At 37.3% G+C, this 25,548-nt stretch overlaps 4 protein-coding genes across 6 annotated transcripts; 1 reads left to right on the forward strand and 3 right to left on the reverse strand.

Annotated features, from left to right (window-relative positions):
* Positions 1–4,697: 4,697 nt before the first annotated feature.
* On the forward strand, positions 4,698–6,542 carry LOC116208294 (ankyrin repeat-containing protein BDA1-like). The gene is made up of 2 exons (XM_031541654.1): positions 4,698–5,536; positions 5,665–6,542. Exons 1-2 carry the CDS (start codon positions 4,964–4,966, stop codon positions 6,445–6,447), a joined length of 1,356 nt encoding a protein of 451 aa, XP_031397514.1. The 5' UTR covers positions 4,698–4,963; the 3' UTR covers positions 6,448–6,542.
* A 424-nt stretch (positions 6,543–6,966) lies between these two features.
* Positions 6,967–10,961, reverse strand: LOC116208298 (protein unc-45 homolog A). 3 transcript variants are annotated; one of them, XM_031541658.1, is made up of 4 exons: positions 10,901–10,961; positions 9,497–9,863; positions 8,691–8,879; positions 6,967–7,959 (listed from the first exon to the last, which is right to left on the reverse strand). In XM_031541658.1, exons 2-4 carry the CDS (start codon positions 9,671–9,673, stop codon positions 7,459–7,461), a joined length of 867 nt encoding a protein of 288 aa, XP_031397518.1. In that variant the 5' UTR covers positions 9,674–9,863; positions 10,901–10,961; the 3' UTR covers positions 6,967–7,458. The 3 variants fall into 3 exon arrangements, with proteins under 3 accessions (XP_031397518.1, XP_031397519.1, XP_031397521.1); XM_031541659.1 differs by having other exon boundaries at positions 10,818–10,938; XM_031541661.1 differs by lacking the exon at positions 10,901–10,961 and adding an exon at positions 10,685–10,812.
* A 6,940-nt stretch (positions 10,962–17,901) lies between these two features.
* Positions 17,902–24,818, reverse strand: LOC116208170 (GPI mannosyltransferase 1-like). Its single transcript, XM_031541440.1, has 6 exons — positions 24,663–24,818; positions 22,057–22,142; positions 20,858–21,267; positions 20,006–20,188; positions 18,969–19,507; positions 17,902–18,609 (listed from the first exon to the last, which is right to left on the reverse strand). Exons 3-6 carry the CDS (start codon positions 21,120–21,122, stop codon positions 18,301–18,303), a joined length of 1,296 nt encoding a protein of 431 aa, XP_031397300.1. The 5' UTR covers positions 21,123–21,267; positions 22,057–22,142; positions 24,663–24,818; the 3' UTR covers positions 17,902–18,300.
* On the reverse strand, positions 23,280–23,897 carry LOC116209061. The gene has a single exon (XM_031542625.1). It carries the CDS (start codon positions 23,895–23,897, stop codon positions 23,280–23,282), a length of 618 nt encoding a protein of 205 aa, XP_031398485.1.
* Positions 24,819–25,548: the final 730 nt, after the last annotated feature.

Raw genomic sequence — 25,548 nt, forward strand, 5'->3', positions numbered from 1 at the left:
AATTGACCAACACTTAGCAAGTTTTGGACGATCTCAGGCACAAACAACACCTTTGTGATTAGCCTAGTACCATCTAGCCTTGCTAACATCACAATTCCTCTTCCTTCAACAGCAATATATTCACCATTTCCAATTCTCACTTTTGACTTCACAGATTTATCAAGCTCACAGAACAACCCTTCATGACTTGTCATAGCCACTATCAACTAACCAACCATCTTTTATTGCATTTGAAGTAAAACAAGAAGTAACAAACAACCATTCTACCTCTTGGTTTGATGCACTATGTACCTCACTAACTTGTTGATTATTCTTCTCCCTTCATATAACATTAGCATGGCCATGCTTGCCACATTTCCTGCACTTGACATTTGGTCTCCTCTAACACTTGAAATGTGGATGGTTTTTGCATCCACAATGCTAACAAGGACTGTATTTCATTTTCTTTCTTGATTTCTAGTGCCGGTACCATCCTACCTTGATTGTCCAAAGCTTAGTTTCTTCTGCTGCTGCCACTTCTTTCCTTTTTCTTCAGGATTAAATTTCATTTTGGCCTACAATGCTCCCTCAACCGGTGCATTTCTTCTCATCATGCTTCTCTGTTCTTGAGCTTGCAGTGCACTAAGGACCTCAACAAGCTTGATGTCTGAAACCTCCTTAGTGTTCTCCAATGAGGCTATGGTTGCCTCAAATCTTTCTGGCACAGAAACCAGAATCTTCTACACTATTTTGTTGTCTTTAATGTTTGTTCCTAGCACCCTGTTCTTGTTTTCAATTTCCACAAGGCTATCTACAAACTCTTTCACAGTTTCTCTCTCCCCCATATATAGCATTTCAAACTCTCGCAACAAATTTAAAACTTTTATACCTCTGATCTTCTCATCACCTTCATACTCTTCCTTCAAATAATCCCAAATGTCCTTTGCAGACTTGAGCCTCATAATTCTTGTGAAAATGGTTGGTGACACAGCAAGACACAGGCACAATTTTGCCTTAGCCTTCCCGGTCACTCTCTCCTTGTAGTACCTGATCTTGTTGATGGTGGGGTTGGTAGGCAGATCAGCAACCTCATAGTCATCTTCCACTGCTTCCCATATATCTGCACCTTCCATGAATGCCTAGACCTTCACAGCCCAAGCTTGATAGTTATCTCCATCAAACACAAGTGTTATAATGGTGGAGAAACTAGTTGCTAATGGAGAGACTTCCATCTTCAACCTGCTTACTGTCGAGCAGTTACAAACACCAGACCGACCACTTCTTCACAGATCCCTCAAGATCTTTGATGCTCTGATACCATTGTTATTCCTCATACTCACTCAACTGATCTAATATTCACAAACATTATGCAGTGAAAATCGGCAGAATTGAACAAAGAGAAAAGAGGAGAAGGATGCCAGAGAAATTGTGAGAGTGAATAATACTTTATTAACTGCCTTACACATATCAGAGACCCTTCTTACACATATATAGGAATACAAATAACTGTCAAGTAATTGCAACCTACGGCTAGAATTTGAAATTCAAACCACATAAATTGTCTTAGATCAAACAGATAAACATAAATGCCTGAATTAACTAGATGAGCGTGAAACAAACAGACAACTAGACATGAGTTGGATCAGTGACTTGATCCAATCTCTAACTTCTCCAACAAGCAAATGTGGGCGTGGGGCCATATGAATTGTTGATTTGAATCTCACTAACTGGGCATTTGCTTTCCTCCCTCTTTTCTGTCTAATAGCCTGCCTGGCTGGGCTGCTATAGCCTACCTACCATGGTAGAATCAACATCTCTTAAAATTGAGGTAGCAAATACATCTTAACCACTTCTATGTAGTAATTAATTAAGAAACAACCTCATCTTAATTCTACCTATCAAGTCAAGATTAAGTAAAACGTGTAAAAACAGGACTTTTCAAAACCATAAATTTCATTGGCGGGGATTCTGCCAATGAAACTACAAAGGAACACATGAATAAACATAGACATGGCATTAATTTCGAATTTTTGTCGTTGAACTTCAAATGACTGCTGCCTTGGTCCAGCGGTTACTTTACATTAACCCCCCATTGGTTCATCGGTCATACATCCTACATATCGAAAGAAGAGGTGCAGTGCAGACCAATAACGAGGCAGCAAAACTATTGCTTCGTTTCAGTATGGAAGACGAGAAGAAGCTTTCTAAGCTAAGCATGAACCTGCAAACGACATTCTTACAGTTACTCCCCGCCCCAATCCGAATATCGTGATATGTGGCATCTTTTTTCTTTTTCTTCATTACATGGTAAAGGTAATGTTTTAGAATAAAGCAGATAGATTTCACTAAATCGATAAGGTAGATTTTACACACTTGAGATTATACTTATATTTCCTAATCCCCTACAAGTTTTACAATCTTCTCAATTCACACCACTCTTATTCCACAAAATCTAATGACTCCTGGAGCATAAATATTGAGAATACCCACTCATGATTTCGATTTCTGACAACCATGTTCTTACAAGCCTTAACCCTCTCGTTTAAATAACCAAAACATCCCAACACGACCAATAAAATATTGATCGAGTGGTAAGTAACTCCGACCCCATAAAGAAGATAACCAAGTTCGAGTCCCAGAAAACGCACTTGTTGGGAGAGAAAATATCCTTTCATGCTCAATCGATTTTCCGAAATTGCGAGAGTAATGTCTCTCATAATTTTTCTATTAAAAAATTCCTGACACGACCAAAATATCAAAAAATATCGCTAAAAAAATATATTTCCCCTTTGAATACTGTCTAAAATTACACGAAATCGAAATAAGTGGAAACAAAACAAGAATTGCCCAAGATCTGCTTGAACCGACCTTTATTGCCATCTCACTGCTGTCCGTTGCCCGAATTGTGCTCTGTTGCGGCAATGCTGCTCTTTGCGGTGGCATTGGTCTGCTTCCAGCTCACTTCTTCGTTCCGGTCAATCTTGTTCCCGTTTTCGAATTTTTGGATTTCATCATTGGACGTTTAGTGGCTCGCTGGGATGAGTTACCAGTCTACATGAAATTGGATACGAAGTTATCCAATAACTCATGTTAAAAAAAATTAACAAAAACCACGTTCAAAAATATTTCACCAATCACTGCTTGAAAAACCTACTGAAAAAGCATGTATCATGTTGTACTGCACTTCCAAGCAAACTCAAAGCAGCGTGAGAATTAATGAAATAAAAAATAGTAGCATGCACTTCCAATTAATACGATTCTTAATATGAAATCAAATCTAAATCTCTAAAATCTCAAGTATGATATTATTCGTCGTCAACTATATTCTTTTCTAATTACATAAAATATAACATATACTAGAAAAGCTATAAATGAAGTATATATCATTTTTTTATAAAATGCAATGACATTTATTCAAATATATTATCAGTCAGAGTAAATTGCAAAAAAAAAAAAACAATTGGTTTCACTTTTTCTCGACTCTATCACTTTTTCATTTTTATTTCAAATTTGTCGTGCCATTTATCGCTGTTACCATTCCACCGTTAAATGATGATGTCTCACGCCCGCTTGCAATGTCATCAATTTGATAAATCTGAGAAAAATATGAAATCAGGCGTTTTATTTGGCATATTACTAATACAAATTGAATGAAAAGAAAATCTTAGTCCTAGAATATAGTGTCGATTCTTAGGTAAAATTCATAGCCATTTCAAGAATAAATGTTAAAAAAAATCGATCTAGATCGTTAAAATCCTAGTCAAATTAATTTTGGTTCGAAAATTGATTTTAGAAGTACCGATACAATTTTGAAAAATAAATTAGACAACCTCAAAATTGAGTATGAAAATCATGTGTTTAAACTAATCGAACAAATTGGATTTTCCACCTCAGGTATAACATGAGGACGGGACCCCTTCTTGAGGTGTTCTTTTAACCTGAACTCTCATACTATTCAAATTAAAATGATATGTTTGAATGGAGGTGTTTGAGAGTTTCAAAAGTTTCAAATTGTTACAAATTCCTTTAAAAATTTTATCTTAGAGAATTTTATAAAGATTTTGGAGGGATTATAAATCGTTTCAAACACACTTAAATGTCACTATTTCAAAACATCAAAATTAAAATGACATGTTTGAATTGAGCTATTTGAGAGTTTTCAAAAGTTTGAAGATGTTACAAATTCCTTAAAAATTTTGTATTTTATAAAGATTTTGGAGGGATTATAAATCCTTTCAATCACCCTTATATGTCACTATTTCAAAACATCAAAATTGGTGGGTTAGTGATATTCTTACGCTTAGTCATCGAAAAATTCAAAGTACTTGCCAACTCGCTTAGGAGGACTTATGAAAATATAAAGGGTCGATACATAGTGACTTGTTGACCGCCATAGCCACCGACATGGAGGGTAGGATTTTTTCTTCATTTTTTCCACTAAAAAAATACAAGATGTCCTTAGACTATTAGCTATAGTGATTTTTTTTTTTTTGATAAGTATAGTGATTTGTTATTGTACGCTACATCGGAGAGCAGAACCTTAATTAAATACTTATGTTTCGTATGACTAAATTACCAAGTAATTTGCGACCGATTAAAAGAAAGAAATCGAGAACAAATTGTCTTGGCACATCAAGTCAAAAGAGGTAACAATATTCTTCAATTAACAAAGTCAAGGATAAGCCTTTTTTAACATTAATTTTTCAAAATGTCGTTATCAGTTGAAATGCGATGAACCTTCCCAAAACCCACAACGTTGACTTTGAAGAAAACGAATCTACGTTCGTTCATTCGCAACTCGTTGACTGCATAACCTGCAGACAAATATTGGAACTAAATTCATTTAACATTCACAACCATCAAAGTTTCTAATGCGCCCATAATAAATAGCAGCGGATGTCTAACATATATAGCCCTTCTGGGAGATGAGTTACCAATCTAATGTTCTCAGTTTGACAGATTAGAAGGTATCTATCTACGAGAAATGGGTACGAGATTATCCGAAGCAGCTCGTACAGGGAACATCGAGTACTTGCACTACCTTGTTCAAAATGATCCTCTGATACTCGAGACCGCAGCTCTAGAAGTCGGACAGACTCCATTACATGTTGCTGCTCTAGCAGGTCAAGTCGGATTTGCACACGAGATCTTAAAGTTGAGGCCCGAGTTAGCGGAAGAGATGAACCCAGATGGTCTCACACCGTTACACATAGCATCAGCCAAGGGGAACCTCGAGATGGTAAGGGAGCTGCTGAAACTAAGTCCTCAGCTGTGCCTTTCAAAGGGCAAGGAGAGAAGGATTCCTCTGCACTATGCAGCTCTCAAAGGGAGAGCCGAGGTCTTGAAAGAGCTGCTCTCGGCTTGTCCGGAATCGATCGAGGAAGTCACGGCCCGAGGCGAGACTACACTCCACCTTGCGGTGAAGAGCAGACAGTTTGAGATTTTCACTTTGCTGGTGGAGGAGCTAAAGTGTACTAACAGAGTGAGCATTCTGAATCGGAAGGATGTGCAAGGCAATACTGTTTTGCACATCGCAGTTTCAGCAAGGCAATACGAGGTAAATATATGTTCATATTAGTTTCCAGCTAATCTTCTTATTCTGAGAAACAATTACGCCTTCTTATCCTGTTTTGCCTTCTGTTTTTACGGGCGCTACTCTAATTAACTGAGGCAATTTATGAGCAGGTAGTAGACTTCATCCTCAACGGGAAAACAGTCAACAAGGAATTGGTGGAAGTGAATGCAGTGAACCAAATGGGCCTAACTGCTCTCGATGCCCTATCGGTTTTCACAAGTGAAGCAGGAGACAAGGAAATCGGTGACATCCTCATTCTCGCTGGTGCTACGAGCATGCGAATAGCCACAGAATCACCAGAGGATCGTACCTCTGACACACCATCGAACAATTGCCCAAGAACTAGAACCGGTATGTGGTGGCAACGAGTGATATACTACCTCAAATGCGACAGTAACAAGTGGTTCGAATATTTCAAATTCAAGAAGGACCGGGACTCCCCAGATGACGTGAGGACCGCCCTTCTGGTGGTGGCTGCCCTCATCACGACCGCCACCTACCAAGCTGTGCTTCAGCCCCCAGGCGGGCTGTGGCAGGACAATTTGGGGGGCCCTGTTAGCAGCACTACAAATAACACCACATCAGATGAGATTTTCACCAAACCACATAAGGCTGGACAGGCTATTCTGGGCAACCTCAATCCCGTTTCTTACATCCTCTTCCTGGTCTTCAACTCGCTTGGATTCTTTGCTGCAATTCAGATGATCATGTATCTGACCACCCGGTTTCCTCTGCAGTTAGAGCTGAGGATTGCGTTGTATGCTCTAATCGCGACATACGATACCGCAATGGGAGCCCTCACTCCCAACACTTTCTTCAACTTCTTCTTTGTTGGCCTTTCTATTATTCTACCCATCCTGATGGCCGTTCTGTCGGAATGGTTAAGAAAATGATCAGGGAGCAGTTCTTCGCCATATATTTATGTTCGATACCTACTTGTACGAAGACCCATATATGATATATATGAATCTGATTATATTTTTGTCTATACTTGTTTAAAGAAGCTTTTGATTATGTATGCTTTTTTACATGTCCATGGAGATAAGTCTAAAATATGGCAGCCAGCAAGTCAAGAAAGCTTTGCCTTCCTGAGAAAGAGCCACAGTTAGTCCCGCCTTTCCGTAACTCACTACAAAGAAGGTGCCTGCACGGTCATTTTTCTTTCTTTCTGTGTGTGTTTTGTACGTGTCTTTTACTTTCTGTTACTTCGTACATTGTAGGTGACAAAAAATCTCTCCTATAGTATATGTACATTCGTGAAAAATATAACTAGAAGTACGAGTGTCCCAGGCCATGTTTGGTGGTTGAGATAAGAGGTGTGATGAGATTTTGAAAATCCGTATCTTGTGTTTGAAGACTTGATAGGGTTTGGATTTGGCATTTGACTGGATTAAATAAACAAAAGGCAAAAGTTTTGACCAATTGCAACTATTGTAACCTCACTCTTGTATTTCCAGTAAATATCCGCAATATAACGGCTCATCTAAAGTTCCGAATCACAAACTGTCACATACAGAGCCCGGTAATCTCACCACCGAGCACTGGCATTGCTAGCACCATGGATGTCCTTTGAGGAAGACTCGCTGTTACTTATTTGATTTGCTTGCAGACTCCACAGCTAGCCAAAGGGAGCTGCAGAAGTCCATCAAGCCCAAGTCTCATATCCTCTGTGCAAGATACTCTCTCGTCTCTACCGTTTCTATTTTCCATGAGCACACATTTGATCTGAACCCCCCCGTTTCTATTTTCCATGAGCACACATTTGATCTGAACCCCCTCGGCCATCAATGCTATTCGACCCAATGACATCAAATTTCCCTGTACATGTGACACTTCTGGGTCATCAAATTGGAAAGGCATCAGCTCAAGGCAGCCATCTGTAAGACAGCAGACACATGCTCATTTCATTTCACTGGCCGTACCCCGACAGTTCTTACACGGAACCGATACTGAGGTACAGACTCCTCTTCATCTTCGTCGTTGCTTTCATCTTCACTGGAATTGTCTTCGACACTATCCCATCGTGCATAGTCTAGCGCCGAATGTCCCTTTGGCTTTGGAATTGCTTGCCACCCATTAGAGCTTACCTTCTTGCCCTGTGCCAGTGGAACGGTGACTTCAGGAGTGGGTGGAATGCTTGCAGGCCACACTTCTTTATCAAGCCCTTGTTCAGATGATTTATGGTCACTCTCTGCTTCAAGTGCAATACCTTCAGCACCAGATGATGTACTGCTGCTAATATCATTTCTCTCGATATTTTCTAAATTTGGAAATGTAGCTGCTGCAATTCCTCCGGTCTCATGCTTGGGTAAGACATTGGCATCATTTCTCCTGCAATCTTTTGCATTTATATCTTCCTCCTCTTCTTCTGCCTCTGCTTCAGATTCAGGTATTGGAGCCAATGACTTTCCTTGAGCAAAAAGAAATCAAATCCTTCACTAACATGAAAGAGAAGGTATAAAAACAAATTAATGACAGTGCCGATTAAGAATCCATCCATGATACTTCTCATAACATATTTTAGATGCATCAACTTATCAAAAGAATATTTTAGCTGCATCTTCCAGGAAGTAGAAGAAGGGAGAAGAGAAATACTCTGACTGGCCCTGATATTGCATAACCTAGCTAATAGAAGCTAAGGACACTGCAAACACCGAGACACTAGAATTTGGTTTTTCCATCTGTGACTGATACATTTTCGTTTTCCCTTTTCTTTTTGACTCATGTATTGCTGAAGACCCATGAACACCCCTTGCCAATGGGAGAAGGTACATTCATGCATCATTTGCACAAGTGTGGGTGGCCTCCAAGGACCCCATATCAAGAAGGGATCAACCCAGCGACCTTTATCAGTTTGCAGTTAAGGGCAAGTTGTTGAACCATATCCGCTAAATACTGGAGGTTTAAAATGCATTTCCAACCCCAATACTTCTTAAAGCTAAGACAAGTAGAAAAAAGCAAGGATATTGCAAACTCACAAATCAGTAAAGCAGGTGCATTCATCGAAAAAGCTAGCCCTATAATAGTGTGATTGTGATATCATTCACAAATTAATTATTTTCCTGAAGTTCGACCACTCCCAAAAGACAATATGAAAATTATGAATAATATCACAGAGAATCAGGAGATGTCATACCAACTGTGTCCTCAGGCGGGCTTCAAGGTTTCTATAGACCTCAGAAGAAGAATTTAGTTCCATGAGCCTATTTACATCAAACAATGCTGAGTGATACTCCTTGAGAGTGACCAAGGTCTGTGCTCGCAGCATCAGTGCTCCCGTGTGATCGCGGTCAAGCTCAAGCACCGATGTACATTCTTCTGCCGCCTATGTAAGAAATAAGAAGGTGTGAAATAATGAGAGAAGCTTGAAGTAAAAATTACTTCAACAGCAGACACTGCAATTCCAGATAAGCATTAGGGGCCAACTTATAAGGCAGCCTGGTTCCAAGTGCAGAATCAACCAATCGACCAACAATTTAAGCCTCTATAGTTGGATTCTCATTCAAGGATAACAGAAAACTCTGTTTAGTCTCCCATGGTGAAAAGAGTTATTGCCTTCCAATTAGAGAGAAGACAAAAAGAAACAAATTGTGGTATCTCGACCGATTCACACAGCAAATACAAACAATACATTTTAAATCGACGCAGCATTCTATGCCGAATGGTCAACCGTCCCGATTGTAACTATGTGCTTGATGAATGGCATCTTATTTTAATCCTGAATGAATGAGTGAATTTCCCATCAGAGACAGTACATAGGATAATTATTCATTGATGGAGTGAAGTAGGGCTGCTCAACTCAGCTTAGCTCGCAACAAAGACATCCAACATCTCAGCAATGTGTAAATGCAGAGCAATCTTAGTAACAGGTCTCAAGGAAGGAAGTAACCACTGGCAGCAGAGCAGAATGAAAAGAAAGGGATGGGATGAGATGGGACCGACCTTTCTGAAATCATGCAATTTCAAATAGCAGGCAGCTCGATTGCTGTGAAGGGCAATCCTCTGGGGATTGGTTTTGGCCATGGAGAGGGCTTCCGTGTAGAACCCCAGAGCTTCCTGATAGCATCCATCCCTGTACATCTGGTGAGCTCTCTCGATCTTGTTCAATGGCGACGCCATTATTATAACCACCCCCAAGAAATCCTAGACCTTTGGAAAGCTCTCTTTGAAGAGATGGGGTTGATTCTCTAACAAGCAGATATGGGCATGGGGCCATATAAAATGTTGACTTGAATCTCACTAACTGGGCATTTGCGTCCCTCCCTCTTTTCTGTCTAACAGCTTGCCTGGCCGGGCTGCTATAGCCTACCTACGATGGTAGAATCAATATCTCTTAAATTGAGGTAGCAAATTCATCTGAACCACTTCTATGTAGTAATTAATTGATAAACAACCTCATCTTAATTCTACCTATCAAGTCAAGATTAAGTAAAATGTGTAAAAACAAAACCATAAATTTCATTATCGCGGGGATTCTAAATGAAATTATAAAGGAACACATGAACAGACATAGACATGGCATTTCGAAGTTTTATCATTGAAATTCAAATGACTGCTGCCTTGGTCCAGTGATTACTTTAAATTAAAACCCCATTGATTCATCAGCTAGACATCCTACTCATCGAAAGAAGGGGTGCAGTGCAAACCAATAACGGAGCAACTATTGCTCCGTCTCAGTATGGGAGCAAGAAGAAGCTTTCTAAGCTAAGCATGGACCATCAAAGCTGTATGGCTTATGAGAAGAGAGTTTTGATCATGTTTACTTTGCTAACATATTAACTGTACTGAACTATCAATCCAACGGAATCGCCACAAACCACATCAAATAAACATTTATATGTCCGAAAATCACTACTACATGAAAGAAACAAAGGCTCATCACCCAGACATACGTACATATTGAATGAACTCGCATACTCTTGCTCGGAAACAACAAGATATGTCAAAAGTAAAATGCATGGAAACCTCAAAAGTGCATTCAGATCCACAGTCATTCACCCAATACACTCGGGGAAAAGAAAATCTTCGACTCAAAACATCAAAAAATTCTACCTAACATGCATGAGATTGGAAAAGATACTACCCAATAGAAAACAAACTCTAGAAAGCGTCAAAAGAAAAGAATCGCACAATCACAAGATGATTTCGAGAGATGAGAGGCTGCAATCGGGAAGCATAGAGTGATGGTGGGGAGCTGAAGCCCACCAATCAACTGGAAATTAAACAAGATAGATGATGATCCATGAACAGTAAAGTGAATCACATGAACTGACGAACAAATCCGAGCGATTGACAAAACCAACGAGAGCAAAGACTAGGAGGGAAAGAGCATCGCGTCTGCCTTACCACATAGAGAGAGAGAGAGAGAGAGAGAGAGAGAAGGGGGGAGGGAGAGCCGCGGGGAGAGAGGCGGGGTGTAATAAAAGTTTTATTAAAATATAATGTGATGCCTGCCGTAATAAATGTGTTTAATTTTGAAGGTGAGTTGAATTGAGTTGAGTTTTGATTTTAATTGGTTTGTAATGATTGTGTCGTTGAATTATGAGAAAAAATGTGAAAAGATAATAAATAATTTATAGAAATTAATAATTAAGTAATGATTGTGAATGGTAAAAAAAATAATGAATAGTTGAGAGAATTTAATATTAAAATTTGAATTTAATTGTTAAAAAATTTTAAAAAAATGAAAAAAGTAATATTATGTTGTTGAATTGAAAATAAGTGAAATTAAGTTGAGTTGAGTTGAAATTTTTTTAAAAACCAAACACACATATATTTATTTCTCTAAATTTAATTATTTTTCTATTTTAATTATTTTTTATTATTTACTTTCTACACTTTTAAATACTTTTTGTTTCAATTCTTTTTTTTCTTTTTCTTGGTTCGATTTCGTTCAATACCTTTAATTATTTTTCTGTGTAGGTCCTTTTATCAAAATAATTAAGATAAATTTAATTTTGATCATCAACGTTTTTTTTACTATTCCATTTGTCCTAATTCTTTTTTGTGCGTCAAATATTGCCTCAACGTTAAATGTCTTATCAACATAATATATCTAAAATAAAAATTACTTTTTCATTCTTTTTAGTCAAGAAAATTATAGTAGTAGTCATAAAAATTTATTGTTTTTTGACATTTGAGTCCTAAAAATTTAACTTTGAAAAACGAGTCCTAAACATTTAATAAATAAGAAACTCTTAGTCATTTCCGTAGCCCGCTATCACGGAATTGCTGACATGTATTTCACAACATTGAGTTTGCCCTACCTGGCCATTAATCATTCACGTGGCTATTTTTTATTGGCCGAAACCAAAAAACACATAAAATTGAAAATTGAAAATTGAAAAATAAACTAAAAGAAATAATAAAAGAGTCGTCTTCGATTTCTCCACTTGTGCCTTGGATTGAAGGAGTTGCTCCGAGATGAGCACAGGGAAGCGGACACGGTTTCCCAATTGATTTCACGAAGAAGATGACTTTAATTGGATGTGGAGTGAGAGAGGGAAGAGAGTATGGGGTGCGGAAAGTTTAGGTTATGATTGGTTTTAGAGTTTTTTTTTCTTAATTTCATTTTTTTTAATTTTATTTATCTTCAAATTAATAATAAAATTATTATTATTTTTAAATTTTTTAATTATTTAATTTAATTTTTAATACTAAATTTTTTTAACTATTTATTAGTTTTTTCACAATTTAACAACACAATCATTAATTTATCTCGATTATTCATTATTTTTTTTCCACTTTTTCTCATAATTCATTAACAAAATCATTACAATCCCTAATAAATATAATTATTTATAGTTGGAACGGCCTTTTGACTCGCTGTTTTTTAAGATCGAGTCAAAAGGAGAACATTCCATTTTTTACCAGTTCACGGAGTTCTTTAATCATCTTCGGGGCTCTTTCAGAACAATTACATTGATTGATTACGAAAAAGATTTTTTATCTTCCTTGAGCAGTTAATTGATTTCGAGCACGAGCGATTTCTGGGAGCCCGATGATCTGGAGCTCAAATGTTCATGCGGCATCATTCCAATCCTTTATTTCTTCTTTGACTTTGGCCTGCCTGCTCCTCTAATTACTTCTTGTCTCGATGGTTTTGTTTCCGTTCCTGCATGTTTGATTAGTTGAGTTGAGGAAGCAGATCTCTTGCTCGCTTTAATTATCCAACACTGACAACTGTGTAGCTTTCAAGGTAGGAAATTGAACAATCTGCGGTTAGTGTGTGTCCATTTGAGCTGATTGATCAAATCTTGTCTAATTTCCTGATAAACTGTGCCTTTTCCTTGCTTGGAAGAGGTGCAGAAACAATGAAGTTTGGGTGGCATAGCAAAAAAAAACATTGGGTTTGAATTGGATTCCGATTTTCGTTCAAGAAACCCTACCTTGAATTTGTTTTGTTTTTTTCTCAAGACCTCCAGTCCCCCTGTTGGTCTGGATGGTTGTCGGGGATGGAGAAAGCACCGACGACCCCCCACCATCGGGATGAGGTCGTCGACAACCGGCGAACTCACCCAAAAGTGGTGGTCGTCGGCGGGCCCCCCTCTCCCCGGTAACCATCCAACCCAACAGGGGGTTGGGGGTTCTATTTTATTTATTTGATTTTTTAAAATCTTTTTGCCTTTACCTTTGGCCAATAAAAAACAACGACATGAATGGTTAATGGCCAAGCAAGACAAACTTAACGCTGTGAAGTACATGTCAACAGCTCCGTAAAAGTGGGTTGCGAAAAGGACTAAGAGTGCCTCATTTATCAAACATTTAGGACTTGTTTTTTCAAAGTTAAACTTTTAGAACTCAATATCAAAAAACAACAAACCTTTAGGACTACTACTGTAATTCTCTCCTTTTTAGTTCACTGAAAACAATTACTTTTTAAAATTAAAAATTAATAATAAATTAAAATAATAACGTGAAGTATATGAATTTACTCAAAACTTGAGGTATAAGTAACCTCAACTCGAGTGATGTTAACCGTTAAACGAAAGATGATAACTTGAGAAGGAGAGAGGAGATGGCAGGGGACGATGCCCAACACCACCGTCCTAAGAGATGTCTCCATAGGCCTATAGATCTATCAACGATTCTCTCTGCAATCATAACTTTTACGACATCATTCACTAGTCACTACAATACAAGCATAGTTGGTGGCTATCGAGGAACAATTGCCTCTATTTTTTCTACATTTTTTTGCTTGCAAATTCAGGTACCGATGGTTCCAACGCAAACTGTCCCTACCATGATTGCCTACAACCTAAACGCTCGCTCCCTCTCATTAAGTCAAATAGGCTCATGATTTTTTTATTATTTTAATTTATTTTTAAAAATATTTTATTTCTAAAATGTTGTGTGAGAATTTTTATAAGAATAAAACGTCTAATATTAAGAAAAAGATGAACTAAAAAAGAAATAGGATAAAAAATAACTACAAAAGGTTAAGGATGAAAATTAAAAATTTCTCCAATAAAAATTTGATAAAATGATGAAAACAGAAAAGTAAGAAAATGAATTAGATGAAAACAAACTAAGAAAAAGGAAAAGGACTGTAACAGAATTTCACTGAAAACAATTACTTTTTAAAATTAAAAATTAATAATAAATTAAAATAATAACGTGAAGTATATGAATTTACTCAAAACTTGAGGTATAAGTAACCTCAACTCGAGTGATGTTAACCGTTAAACGAAAGATGATAACTTGAGAAGGAGAGAGGAGATGGCAGGGGACGATGCCCAGCACCACCGTCCTAAACCATAGGCCTATAGATCTATCAACGATTCTCTCTGCAATCACAATCATCATTGCGCTTTACGACATCATTCACTACAATACAAGCATAGTTAGTGCTATCGAGGAACAATTGCCTCTATTTTTTATACATTTTTTCATTTTTTTTGCTTGCAAATTCAGGTACTGATGGTTCCAACGCAAACTGCCGCTACCATGATTGCCTACAACCTAAACGCTCGCTCCCTCTCATTAACTCAAATAGGCTCATGATTTTTTTTTATTATTTTAATTTATTTTTAAAAATATTTTATTTCTAAAATGTTGTGTGAGAATTTTTATGGAAAATTAAGCAGTAGAATTATAAGAATAAAACGCTTAATATTAAGAAAAAGATGAACTAAAAAAGAAATAGGATAAAAAAAAATAACTACAAAAGGTTAAGGATCAAAATTAAAAATTTCTCCAATAAAAATTTGATAAAATGATGAAAACAGAAAAGTAAGAAAATGAATTAGATGAAAACAAACTAAGAAAAAGGAAAAGGACTGTAACAGAAAAGCATAGAAAACTATAGGATGTAAACAGTAAAAATAATAGAAAAATTACTAAAATAAAAAAAGCAATCAAATTTAGAGGATGAAATGTATAGTTTTTCCCTAAAAATTAAATCGAAACTACTTACTAAAAAATTAAATTAAAATGAAACTGGTCCTCTAACCCGCTCGTTGCGCTGACTTTGTTATGATTTTTATTTATGTTAATGTTATTGTATTTATGAATTTTATAATAACAAAAATTTTGAAATAAATAATCTCCTTGAAATTATCTATTATATAAATACATTGTGAAAATTCAATTAAAAAATTAATTATGAAAATGTGAAAAAAATATCTGTGTATTATATTAACTAGGCAATTGGCCTATGCGTATACATGGACTAGAGATATATGAATCAATCGATTTTATTTTTGACATAATCTTTTTGTCATATTTTTTATATGGTTTAAATTTATTTAAACGGACAAATAGTGAAAATAATATGTTATCTCTATATGTAGACTTATATATGAAAATATGGGTGTCCACAAGTGAAGGATAGACCTTGGAACCAATGAGAACCTACCCATTAAAAAAAGAGTACGATCGAATAAATTACTCTATTGAAACAGTTGCCACAATTACTTAATACGCATGACATAAATCCCAAATATGAAAGCATAACGACAAAATCAAAATTATCCCAATCTTCATAGATTGACACGTACAAAATACGTTACTAATTTTGATAAATCAAATTGACGTAAATTTTTTGCAATTTCAATGCAAGAAACTGCAATAGTTTTTGAACTAATATTATAATGGAATAATGTATGAATGATATCAACAAATAGCTCAAATTAAATCCAATAATGTTTCTTTGATTACAAAACTACGACATTCATAACCAGCTAAAAAGTATACAACTAACAAAATCAAGAGGTCAAACTTTGTCATCGCCCTATATTTCTCCTAAAGAATCTTGGGTGATCTTGATCTTATATATCAAAAGCATATATTTTGAATGAAGAAATTATATAGATATTTTTTTTTCTCACCTCGTGTTAAGAGCGCTTATCTTCAATATTGATCTTCTATAAAGTCTTTTTATGCTATTTGTATATGTATGACATTTAAACTTCCAATTTTTAGACTTTCGTGACTGAAATACTTTCTGACTTCCCATAAGTAATGTGGCATAATAGTATTGCGCCATTTGTGAATTTTCCATTGACTTGAGCACCAAGAGTCATTCAACATGAGGGGACATCCATCCTACATGGCATCATCCGATACGTTGACCCGGCTTTTAATCTCTCCTCATGTTAAGAGCGCTTATCTTCAATATTGATCTACTAAAGAGTCTTTATATGCTATTTGTATGTGCGACTTCTAAATTTTTTTTTATTTCCCATTAGTGATGTGACACAATAATATTGTGTCATTTGTGAATTTTTCATTGATTGAGACACCAAAAGTCACTTAACTTGAGGGAACCTTTATCCTACGTGACATCATTCGATACTTTGACTCGGCTTTTAATATTTATATATATGTAGATATAGATGTAGATATAGAGGATGCACATGATCAATCATTCAGGAGCTTAGGGTTACAAAGGAAAACTCCTCATTAACCGAATTGAGAGTTGTCATGAACTGTGAGCTCTCGTGAGACAAGTTTAAATTATATAATACATAGATATAAATTAGATTTGTGATAGGTCAATTGGTGTAGAAAAGTCCAATAGTAGCTTCAAATTGAAAATCTATCTGTAATCTCAAGTCCCCTTCAGATCAAAGACTTCGCGCACTCATCAGCGACACATAGGCAGCTAGTGGGGAGAAAGAAACAGTGAAGGTGATGTTGTGCAGAGGAGGGCCATTTTCAATGTAACTAATGAATGATTTCTAGAAGATTTCGATGCTGGGAACATTTTTAAGTTTTCGAGGATATTAGCCTTCTCAGTGAAGCTAGAACTCGGATGGATGTTCGTTCTTTCTTTCTGTTTTGCAGAACAGAAGTTGCCGTTCCATTGTAGAATTTGCCAATCATGGTGAGATGGATGAGAACAAATAGAGCAAATGATTAAATAATGAAATTTATTCAAAAAAAATTAACTTCTACAAAAAGAAAAAAAAATTATCGCCTCAAAAAGTTGATATTAAAAAATTAATTTCTACCAAGAAACATTACTTTATTATTTTATCGTTAATTATCACAAATCGGGTTAATTGCATTAAAAAAAGCCTAAAGTTTGCTTCAAATAAAAAATAAAATCTATCCCAATGTTTCAGTTGTCGCGGGAAAAGCCCCATGGTTCTGAATCATTACTAATCTAAGCTTACAATACTTTTTTCATCTAAATTTTATTACAGGAGTTTCCACCGACACTTTTATACAGTGATAATAAAAAGGCATTAATTAAATTTTTTCCCACTCGTAGCTCATTTAAATTTTTTACTTGAAAATTTTTAATATAATTTAACTTAATTTATCGTCCACGTACATGGGAGCAACAAAGAGAGCAGGGAGATACTGCATCCCTTTCAACGTGAGATCGTGTGCCCTTTATTTCCCTTTCTATCTATCCCAGGTAGCTGCTTCGCAACTGAGAAAAGAAAATTGTCTAAAAATACTAAAAATAAAAGGCACGTCTAATCCTATTGAATATCGAATCTGAAATATCTTAGTTACTGAAATATCAAATTTAAAATCTCTTGATTACCAAGCAAATATATACGCCGTTACGCGATACCATCTTTGATTAGAACATATAAATTATCTCGGCATAAAACAAGATTACTCTCAGTGATAATTCCAATACTCCTAGATTTCAAAAATTCTAACATGATAAGGTGTTATAGTGACATGATTTATACATATATTTACAAAAAAAAAAATAGTATTACACACCTGAACTAAATTACGAAACATCTAAAATAAAATACTACACATTTGAACTATAATAAATGTGTTACCAAGACATCGTGTCATGATAATCTACCTCGTCCCATACTATCATATGTGAACCTTCAGGCCCCAAAAAAATAAAATTCGGGAACCTTTCTGTTGAGTAATATGAAATTCATTCGACGAATATATATATATTCATTGATAAGCACAAGGGGCATCTCTACAAGGGACACCTTCGTACACCATTGGAGAAACAAAATTAGACATCACACCAACTTGGCTTAGCTGAAGAGCATGAAGGTTGTTAGAACAAGATATCCAAGAACAATGCCAACCCGAAAAGCGACTAAAACACAGAAGAGTTGCTGGGATTGCAAATAGCATCTAGAAGAGCATCACTCCTAATCAAAATCTTCGACCAACCAAAATCAGAAGCGAGAGAGGCAGCAAACAGAATCATCATGTGGACCTAAGAACCCAAGCTACACTAACAAAATTTCTTGGCAAATTAGAAAAATCGTGAATGGAGGTATGGAGCACTTATCGTAACCAGTCCCCAATCAATCTCTTTTCAGTGCCCGCTGAGAACTTTTTCTCAATTCGAACAAAGGAGAGTATGAATGCCGGCGGATAATCATGACTAGAATAAGGCTGTTGGCAGCGAGGAAAACTAAGCTTGCGATCCATAGTTGTAGAAAGACATTCTTGCCCCTGAACTCTAGCAGGTAACCCCACATCAACCAATGGGTCTGAGCTCCCATCCACAAGATAATGCAGCACAAACCCTCCCATTTGAGTCGCATTTTACTCCAAGGCAGTATCAAAGGCAGCAAGCAGAAGAACCATACAAAGTATTGCGCTGTAATTACCTGTTCATTGAAGGAAACCCAAACCTCGTAAGAAGAACGCATGGAAACATACAAATAAAGTTGGAATTAGAACTGTGAACAATTTTGTCATCTTAAATAGCACAACAGATATTTTAGAAGTATCCCAACCAAAATTTCTGTTAAACAAAACTTGATCCCACCCACAGCTTGTCGTTCCCAACCAGAATTAGAAAACATACTCTGAACTTCAGAAGTACAACGGATAGAAGAGAAAGTGGCTGATAACAGAAGTGCAATAGTTCATTGACTAGCTTATACTTTTAGATGATGTGGCAGTGGCTTTGGAACAGCCCTGACTTTGAAAAATGTAAAAAGCAACATCATAATGTATGACTAACCTTATTAAATGCTACAAAGGCCACTGTCTGCAGAAAGAAGCAAAATGGCAAATCCCAGGCAAAGCAGAAGACTAGAACCAGCTGAACAGTGAACTGAGGAAGGAACGAGATGAGCTTTTCCACAACCGAGAACTCACGCTCGTAATGGAGATATATGTGATAAAAATATAATGAAAAATTATGTCTTGGGTCCGTACGAGTAAGATGGTAAAGAAGTGCCTCGTGCAGGAACTCGTACTTGTATAAATAGAAGCTCAAACCAGTGCAGAAGAGAAAAACCGCCCCAGAGACAAGCCCAAATATGATTCTCTCCATTGAAAATATACTCTTCAGAGCAACCCATGGATTGAGTTTATTCTGTGATACGTTGAAATGTGGTTTCTCACGCTGTCCTATACTCCAGCTCCTAATACAAGGTTTCTGACCCGACCCAAAAAATTGTGGATCAAGAACTAGTACAATGGGAAGTGCATATATGATAGGGTAGATTCTGAAATGGACCACGAGTCCATACCAAACTGCAGCTTGCACCACATTACCTTACCAAGAAAGTAAAACAGCATCCAGAAGTTAGAAACTAATAGCAAATCAAAATAGAAGAAAAGCTGAGCAGTGATTGACGCTCTATGAAAGAAAGCAGAGAAACAGTATTCAGGAATGGCTGTGTAATACTGGGCTACACAAGCTGAATATGCTATTCTTAGGATCCTTTTTTTAAGCTATAAAGGCCAGTATGCTTTGCATAGTTAGTCCCTCATAAAATTTGAAGTTCTCCACATAATAATACTATATAGAGCAATTGAAGGTTTTGATTGCTTATTAACATGCCAAACATTCTAAATTTGGCAATTCAAGTACTAGCACTGCATGGGAGCTGCACAGATTTTAAATGGCAATTTATATGCAATGCATGAAATTGTAACCCCATGTAGTTCCCATAGGAGGGATAACAGTAAAAGCATTAACCATTTGCAAGTTCAGCAGTCATCATGGAAGTAAATCAAAAGAGTTTGGAACTGAACAGGAAGGAATTATACCATTAATAAGACATATAATGACCCACAAAATGGTGGCACAGACAATGGGCTCGCAGTTGCCACGGGTTCCAATGGTGAATGTAAACGGATTGAAAAGCCATATCATAACGCAGTAGGTACAAGTCTTCTCAGGCACCCACCGTTGTTTAAGAATGGTGCGAATGAATACACCCACGAGTAAATCTACAAAGAGTCGGAAAAGAAATCAGAAGACTACACTTTGCATCTGTTTCCTAGCACTTCTCAATTTAAAATAAACCATTCCCCTTATTTCCAATTTAAAGAAAGACATTTGCAGATGTCAACTGTTACACAAGTTTGAGAGTACATGATCTTTCATTATTAGTATGGGCCAACAGCTACGGTTTCCACCTATCAATATGGTACAAAACTCTATCCTCCCACAATCTACAAATAAAATTCGGACTATCTATATATATATCAAAGCAAACAATCAAGAAAGAACAATTCTCTCAGTTTCTGCATTGTCCGATAACTAATCTAACTTCCTCCTATTCTGCAAACAAAAGTTCAGCACATCAGGTAATCCTTAGTTAAGTAATAACCGCCCTGAAAACCTTTATTCGAATAGATCAGAAATTTATCAAAGCTAAATCCAAATTGCTCAATAGCAGCTAATATTAATGAGGGCACATTACTACTTGAAAATCTCGATACAGTTCAAAGTAAAATTAACAGATTACTACTAGATAAGGAAATGGAAAACTATTTCTCAATCCCGGTCCAAATTGAAAACAATAACAAAAAAAGCCAATACTTTTTAACACATACTGAATGGCACAACTTGCCCATGCCAGAAATCAAAAACATATAGCTGAAAGTAGAGCATACCGGCCGATGAAAAGAGGAACTTTCCCCACGAGTGGTGGATGAATGTGTTGGGCAGAAGCAGAAAAGCGAGCAGAGGTGAATAGCGGTATGTGGTCCTCCCGTAGGGAGACTTCCCTGACGCCATTAAATCGGCAGCATCGGAGAACACAGAATAGTCCACATCAGTGTATCGGACCTCCATGTGCTTGTCTTGCCATTCACCATACACGATCAGGACCACACGAAGCAGAGCGGACAACACGAGAATTGAGCGCGTACCAATCATTTTCACAGATGAGTGAGAGGAACACGGGCCATCAAGTTCATGCAGATAAGGGAGGGGCAAGGGTTTTGCACTGATGCCAGTTTCTGGATCTGGTGATCTGACTCATGGTGAACTATAATCTATAAGTGCTCTGAAGTTGTAGAGTCTGAGAAGCAAGGAAAGAGAGTGGTTTCAGTCAATCTACTCAAGAGTATCTTTCTTTTATTCCTCTTTCTCATATAACAAATTAATGTCCTATCACTTCGTCATTGCCACTCACGCTCAAGCAAAGAACGCATGGCTGCCACTATTTTACAGACAGAAATAAGTAGGCAGAAGAGAGAGAGAGGCAACAAACAAAAATTTAAAGAAGAACATGGAAACATACGGAGCCAAAAGTCTGGTAAAGCCCGCAAAGAAAATAAATTAATAAATAAAGAAACGACAAGACGACAAAGCCCACTTCAGTGTCTCTACTCTATTATATTCTGACTACTAACCAAAAAAAAAAAACCTTAAAGCTTGCTTCATTTCTGCATTTATCTTTTCATTTTGCCAACTTACACCGCCTTCTTCTATATATACATACTGACCATTGCATAGGAGGGTTTGCACCTGCTCTCTTTCTTTGCAAAGCTAAAATCTATACGTGCAAAAATGAAAGAAAAAGACGGACCGAGGGTGAAACAAAGCCATGAAAAAAGAGGTAAAGATTCTCTGCCCAATCAGTTTGTACTATTGAACAACAATGGTGTCATGAATATTCTTGGTGGTTATTTACTTCAGAGAAGTTATTACCTTTCCTAAGATTCCATGCATGGAAGTTACGCTTCAATATTTGTTTCTTAACCATAAGCAGGGGAAGAATATAAGAGAAGAAGAATACAGATTCGAACTCCTTTCCCACACATGTAGATACGTATCAAAGATATATGGAATGAAAGCAGAAACTTACTCATTTTCTTTCCCTTCAATTATCTGAACTTGTGGTCGATGTTCTATACAATTCCTGAAGAAACTACGAGAAACAGACAGCTACTTCTGCATAGAATGAAGGGAAAAACCTGATCACTAAGACTTCAGATGCAGGGAAATGGAACGCAAGAAGAGTTAAACGGACTCACACCACAGTTCCTCAAGAAAAAATAAGTTTCTGAATTTGTAGAAGGAACGTCAGCAACACAACCGCAAAAATGTGGGGTGTGGAGGAAGAAAGAAGAGCTTTACAGATTAAAGGAACTACAAGCTTTAATTCACATGTAAACTGAGCAAATAGTAATTATATATATATATATATATATAAGTATAAAATCTGAATCGCAGTGTTCTTCTCACAGATAGATCCAAACTCAATACTCAACATACAATTAAACTGATTTCAGAAGGTTACTGAAGGTATTAGAGCAACTAAATCTTTATACACCAATATTAGCCAGAGGGAGTACTTTATAAGGCATATATTTATCCATTTTTCATATGCATATACCACAAAAGAATAAGTAGCTAAACAGTCAAATGTAGAAGTAGATATATCGTCCTTTTTCATGGCAGCAGGACTCTATACAACTTTATGGTTATTAAACTACCCTACATGTTTTCTGTTTCTAATGCACAATTTCCACACATAGTTGAAGCAGTATTAGAACAGAGGTTTCTGGTTTATCAATGAGTTGTTCACTAATCACTTCATTGATGATTTTATTGAACAGCTGAAAGGAGAATTTTGGCAACTTCTATAATATGGGTCCCAACACTAGATACAAGAAGGTAACCGTACCACAGCTCATAGGAGAATTTTTGAACGCTGCTAAAGAAGGTTACCGCACTGCAGTTAAACTTGCAAAATCAAACCCTCTGTATATACTTGGGTTCCAAACACACTTGAAGCTGTATCAGCATATCCATGGGCTTAAGGCTGAGGATGACTGACTCATTATCAAGTTAGTTCACTTTGATATTTTTTATTTTTTATTTTTGATAAGTGGCGAATCTCTCATTACTATAAAAAATAAAAACTGTACATCGGTTACCACCACTCATCCCGAGCAGCCCAGACGCTGGACTGACCTTTCAAAAACAGAACCAAAACTTAGCTTAGAGCTACACTAATGATGCCTAAACGATTGGCTAAGACGACATTTACAAGTTTATGAGAAATCCCGAGCAACACAGCAATCTTCATCCTAACATCACTTGAAATGTGCTGTACAGTTCCTGTGGTGAACGGAGATGCTTCATGAATATCCTGTTGTTGTGCTCCTTCCACACACAGTATATGTAGTGTATCCACAGCAACTTCAGGCAAACCGTGCCCAAGCTTCTACCCTTAAGAGCAGAGATACATCTCAGTCCTGAGTCCCAATCAGGTGATGACCGTTGAAGACCAACCCGAGCCAATAAACTCTTCCATATCCCTCGCGTGACAGGGCAAGTAACAGAAAGATAGTCTCCAGTTTCCAAGTGCGAGCTGCAAAGTTCACACTCTTCAGCAGCCAAAGTGATCTTCCATTTTACCATCCTATCCCTTGTGGTTAGTCTGTTACGTACAGCGAGCCAGGCAACAAAAGAAGATCTTGGTAAATGTCCGGCAAACCAAACTGCTTTTCTCCATTTCACTTTCTGTTTACTTGGTCTGAAACATTTCCAAGTGCTGAACACAGTGTACTGACCATTCTTATGAGGAGTCCACACCAGCATATCATGCTCAGCCAATTCTGCTTCAGTCGTAGCAAGCTTTTTAATAGAGGCAGCCTGTGGGATCAGGGCTTCTAACCCAGTCCCAACAGCCTGCTGCATATACAGTTTTGACCAGCGCTTGCTCTCCTATGGTTGGAAAACATTTGAGCCCCTGCACACATTGATTGATTAAATGGACCTATAGACAGCCAGGGGCCGTTCCGGAAGGAGGTATTTGAGCCTGAGCCAATCTCGTTTATACAAGGCAGAATCATGACTTGTAACTGCAGCAATTTTCTCCAATTCCAGGAGCAATCACCTGGATTTTTCAATGGCCATATGCGCCTGCCTCTCAAATAACGAGTCACCCAAGCGACCATAAAGATTCCGATATGACCAAGAGAGCCTAGAGGTTCTTTGCAACACAAACATTGTTTCAGGCCGACAAATCTCTGATAACTTTATATTGGATAGCTTCAAGAAAAATTAAAATTTCGGAATAGCCAGCTTTTACACCATTGTTCTCTTCCTCGCCTACAGTGTTTCGATCGACCAAACCATTGAAGCTTTTTATCTCTGAATTTCTCTAACACAAACAGAGTTATCCAAGCCAAATACAACATGTATGACGTTTATCAATTCCATTACATTCGTAGCTGTAAACCAGACTACATGGCATTCGGTGTTTCCGGGTTATGATTACGTCACATTTTCAGAGACAGAGTGAAAAATCAGAAATCGTAGACTAGCCTAAGAGGGGAAGAGAATAGAAGACAACTATCACTACGCACAATCAAGCGGAATTCCATACACATGATATAGCAAGACGGAGAAAGCGAGACCAGAAACAAGAGGAAAGCAATAAACAAGATGCAAAAGCTTTACCAAAGAAGGAAAGAAGCTCGTTCATCGACATTTCACCGCCATGTGCATTTTCTGCTTCACGATCGACAGAGAGCGGATCGAGATCAGATCAGGACGATTGTTCAATTTCTGAACGGGGAGGAGGAGGATGAAGCAGCAGCAGCAGCAGCAGCAGCAGCAGCGAATGCGATAGGCTTTTGCTGCATGTTTCGGGTTAGGATCCGGGTCTGGATCGGGTCGACCGGGTAAGATTCTGATTTTGCACAATTACCCCCTGTACTTTGAGTCTCCTAAAATAGTTCTCAGTACTTTGATCTTTTGCGATTACAAACGTCATCTTACCGGACGTGGGAAATTGACCCCTCCCATGAACAGTCCTAGAAATTCTTCACAAGGCTTGTTATTGCTCAGGAGATTTGCAATCCACGCCGGGGAGTGTAACCGTTGGATTCTTGTTGAAGATCAGTACCCATTAACCCAATAAAACGATTCAAAACATGATGCGACCAATGTGCTCTAGGAAAAATAGTACAATAACGGACGGCAGTTTAGTTGAAGATCGAAGAAGGTAGGGGAATTCGCAGAGACGCTGTTTGAGTTCATCGACAGTTACAGCTTCAAGAGCGCCTGAGCAACTTGCGACAATTTTCAGGAAAGATCTTCACGTCCCTCTTGTCTGTCTATGATCTCGGTTAAATTCAGTCAGTGAAATCCATCTTTGGCTAAATGTTTTCATTGATTTTTACTGAGATTGATTTGCTAGAAGCATAATTGTTGGGTATCAGAAGCCAACACCGTTAGAAATCCTCTTTACTATCAATCAAAGATCGCAGTTGGAGGCTAAGGTTTGTTGAAGGAATCAATTGAAGCTGGCTAATCGAAGGAATTGATCGTGTCGGGCAATAGG

This window comes from Punica granatum, chromosome 5 (assembly GCF_007655135.1).
Source record: "Punica granatum isolate Tunisia-2019 chromosome 5, ASM765513v2, whole genome shotgun sequence".
NCBI lineage: Eukaryota > Viridiplantae > Streptophyta > Magnoliopsida > Myrtales > Lythraceae > Punica > Punica granatum.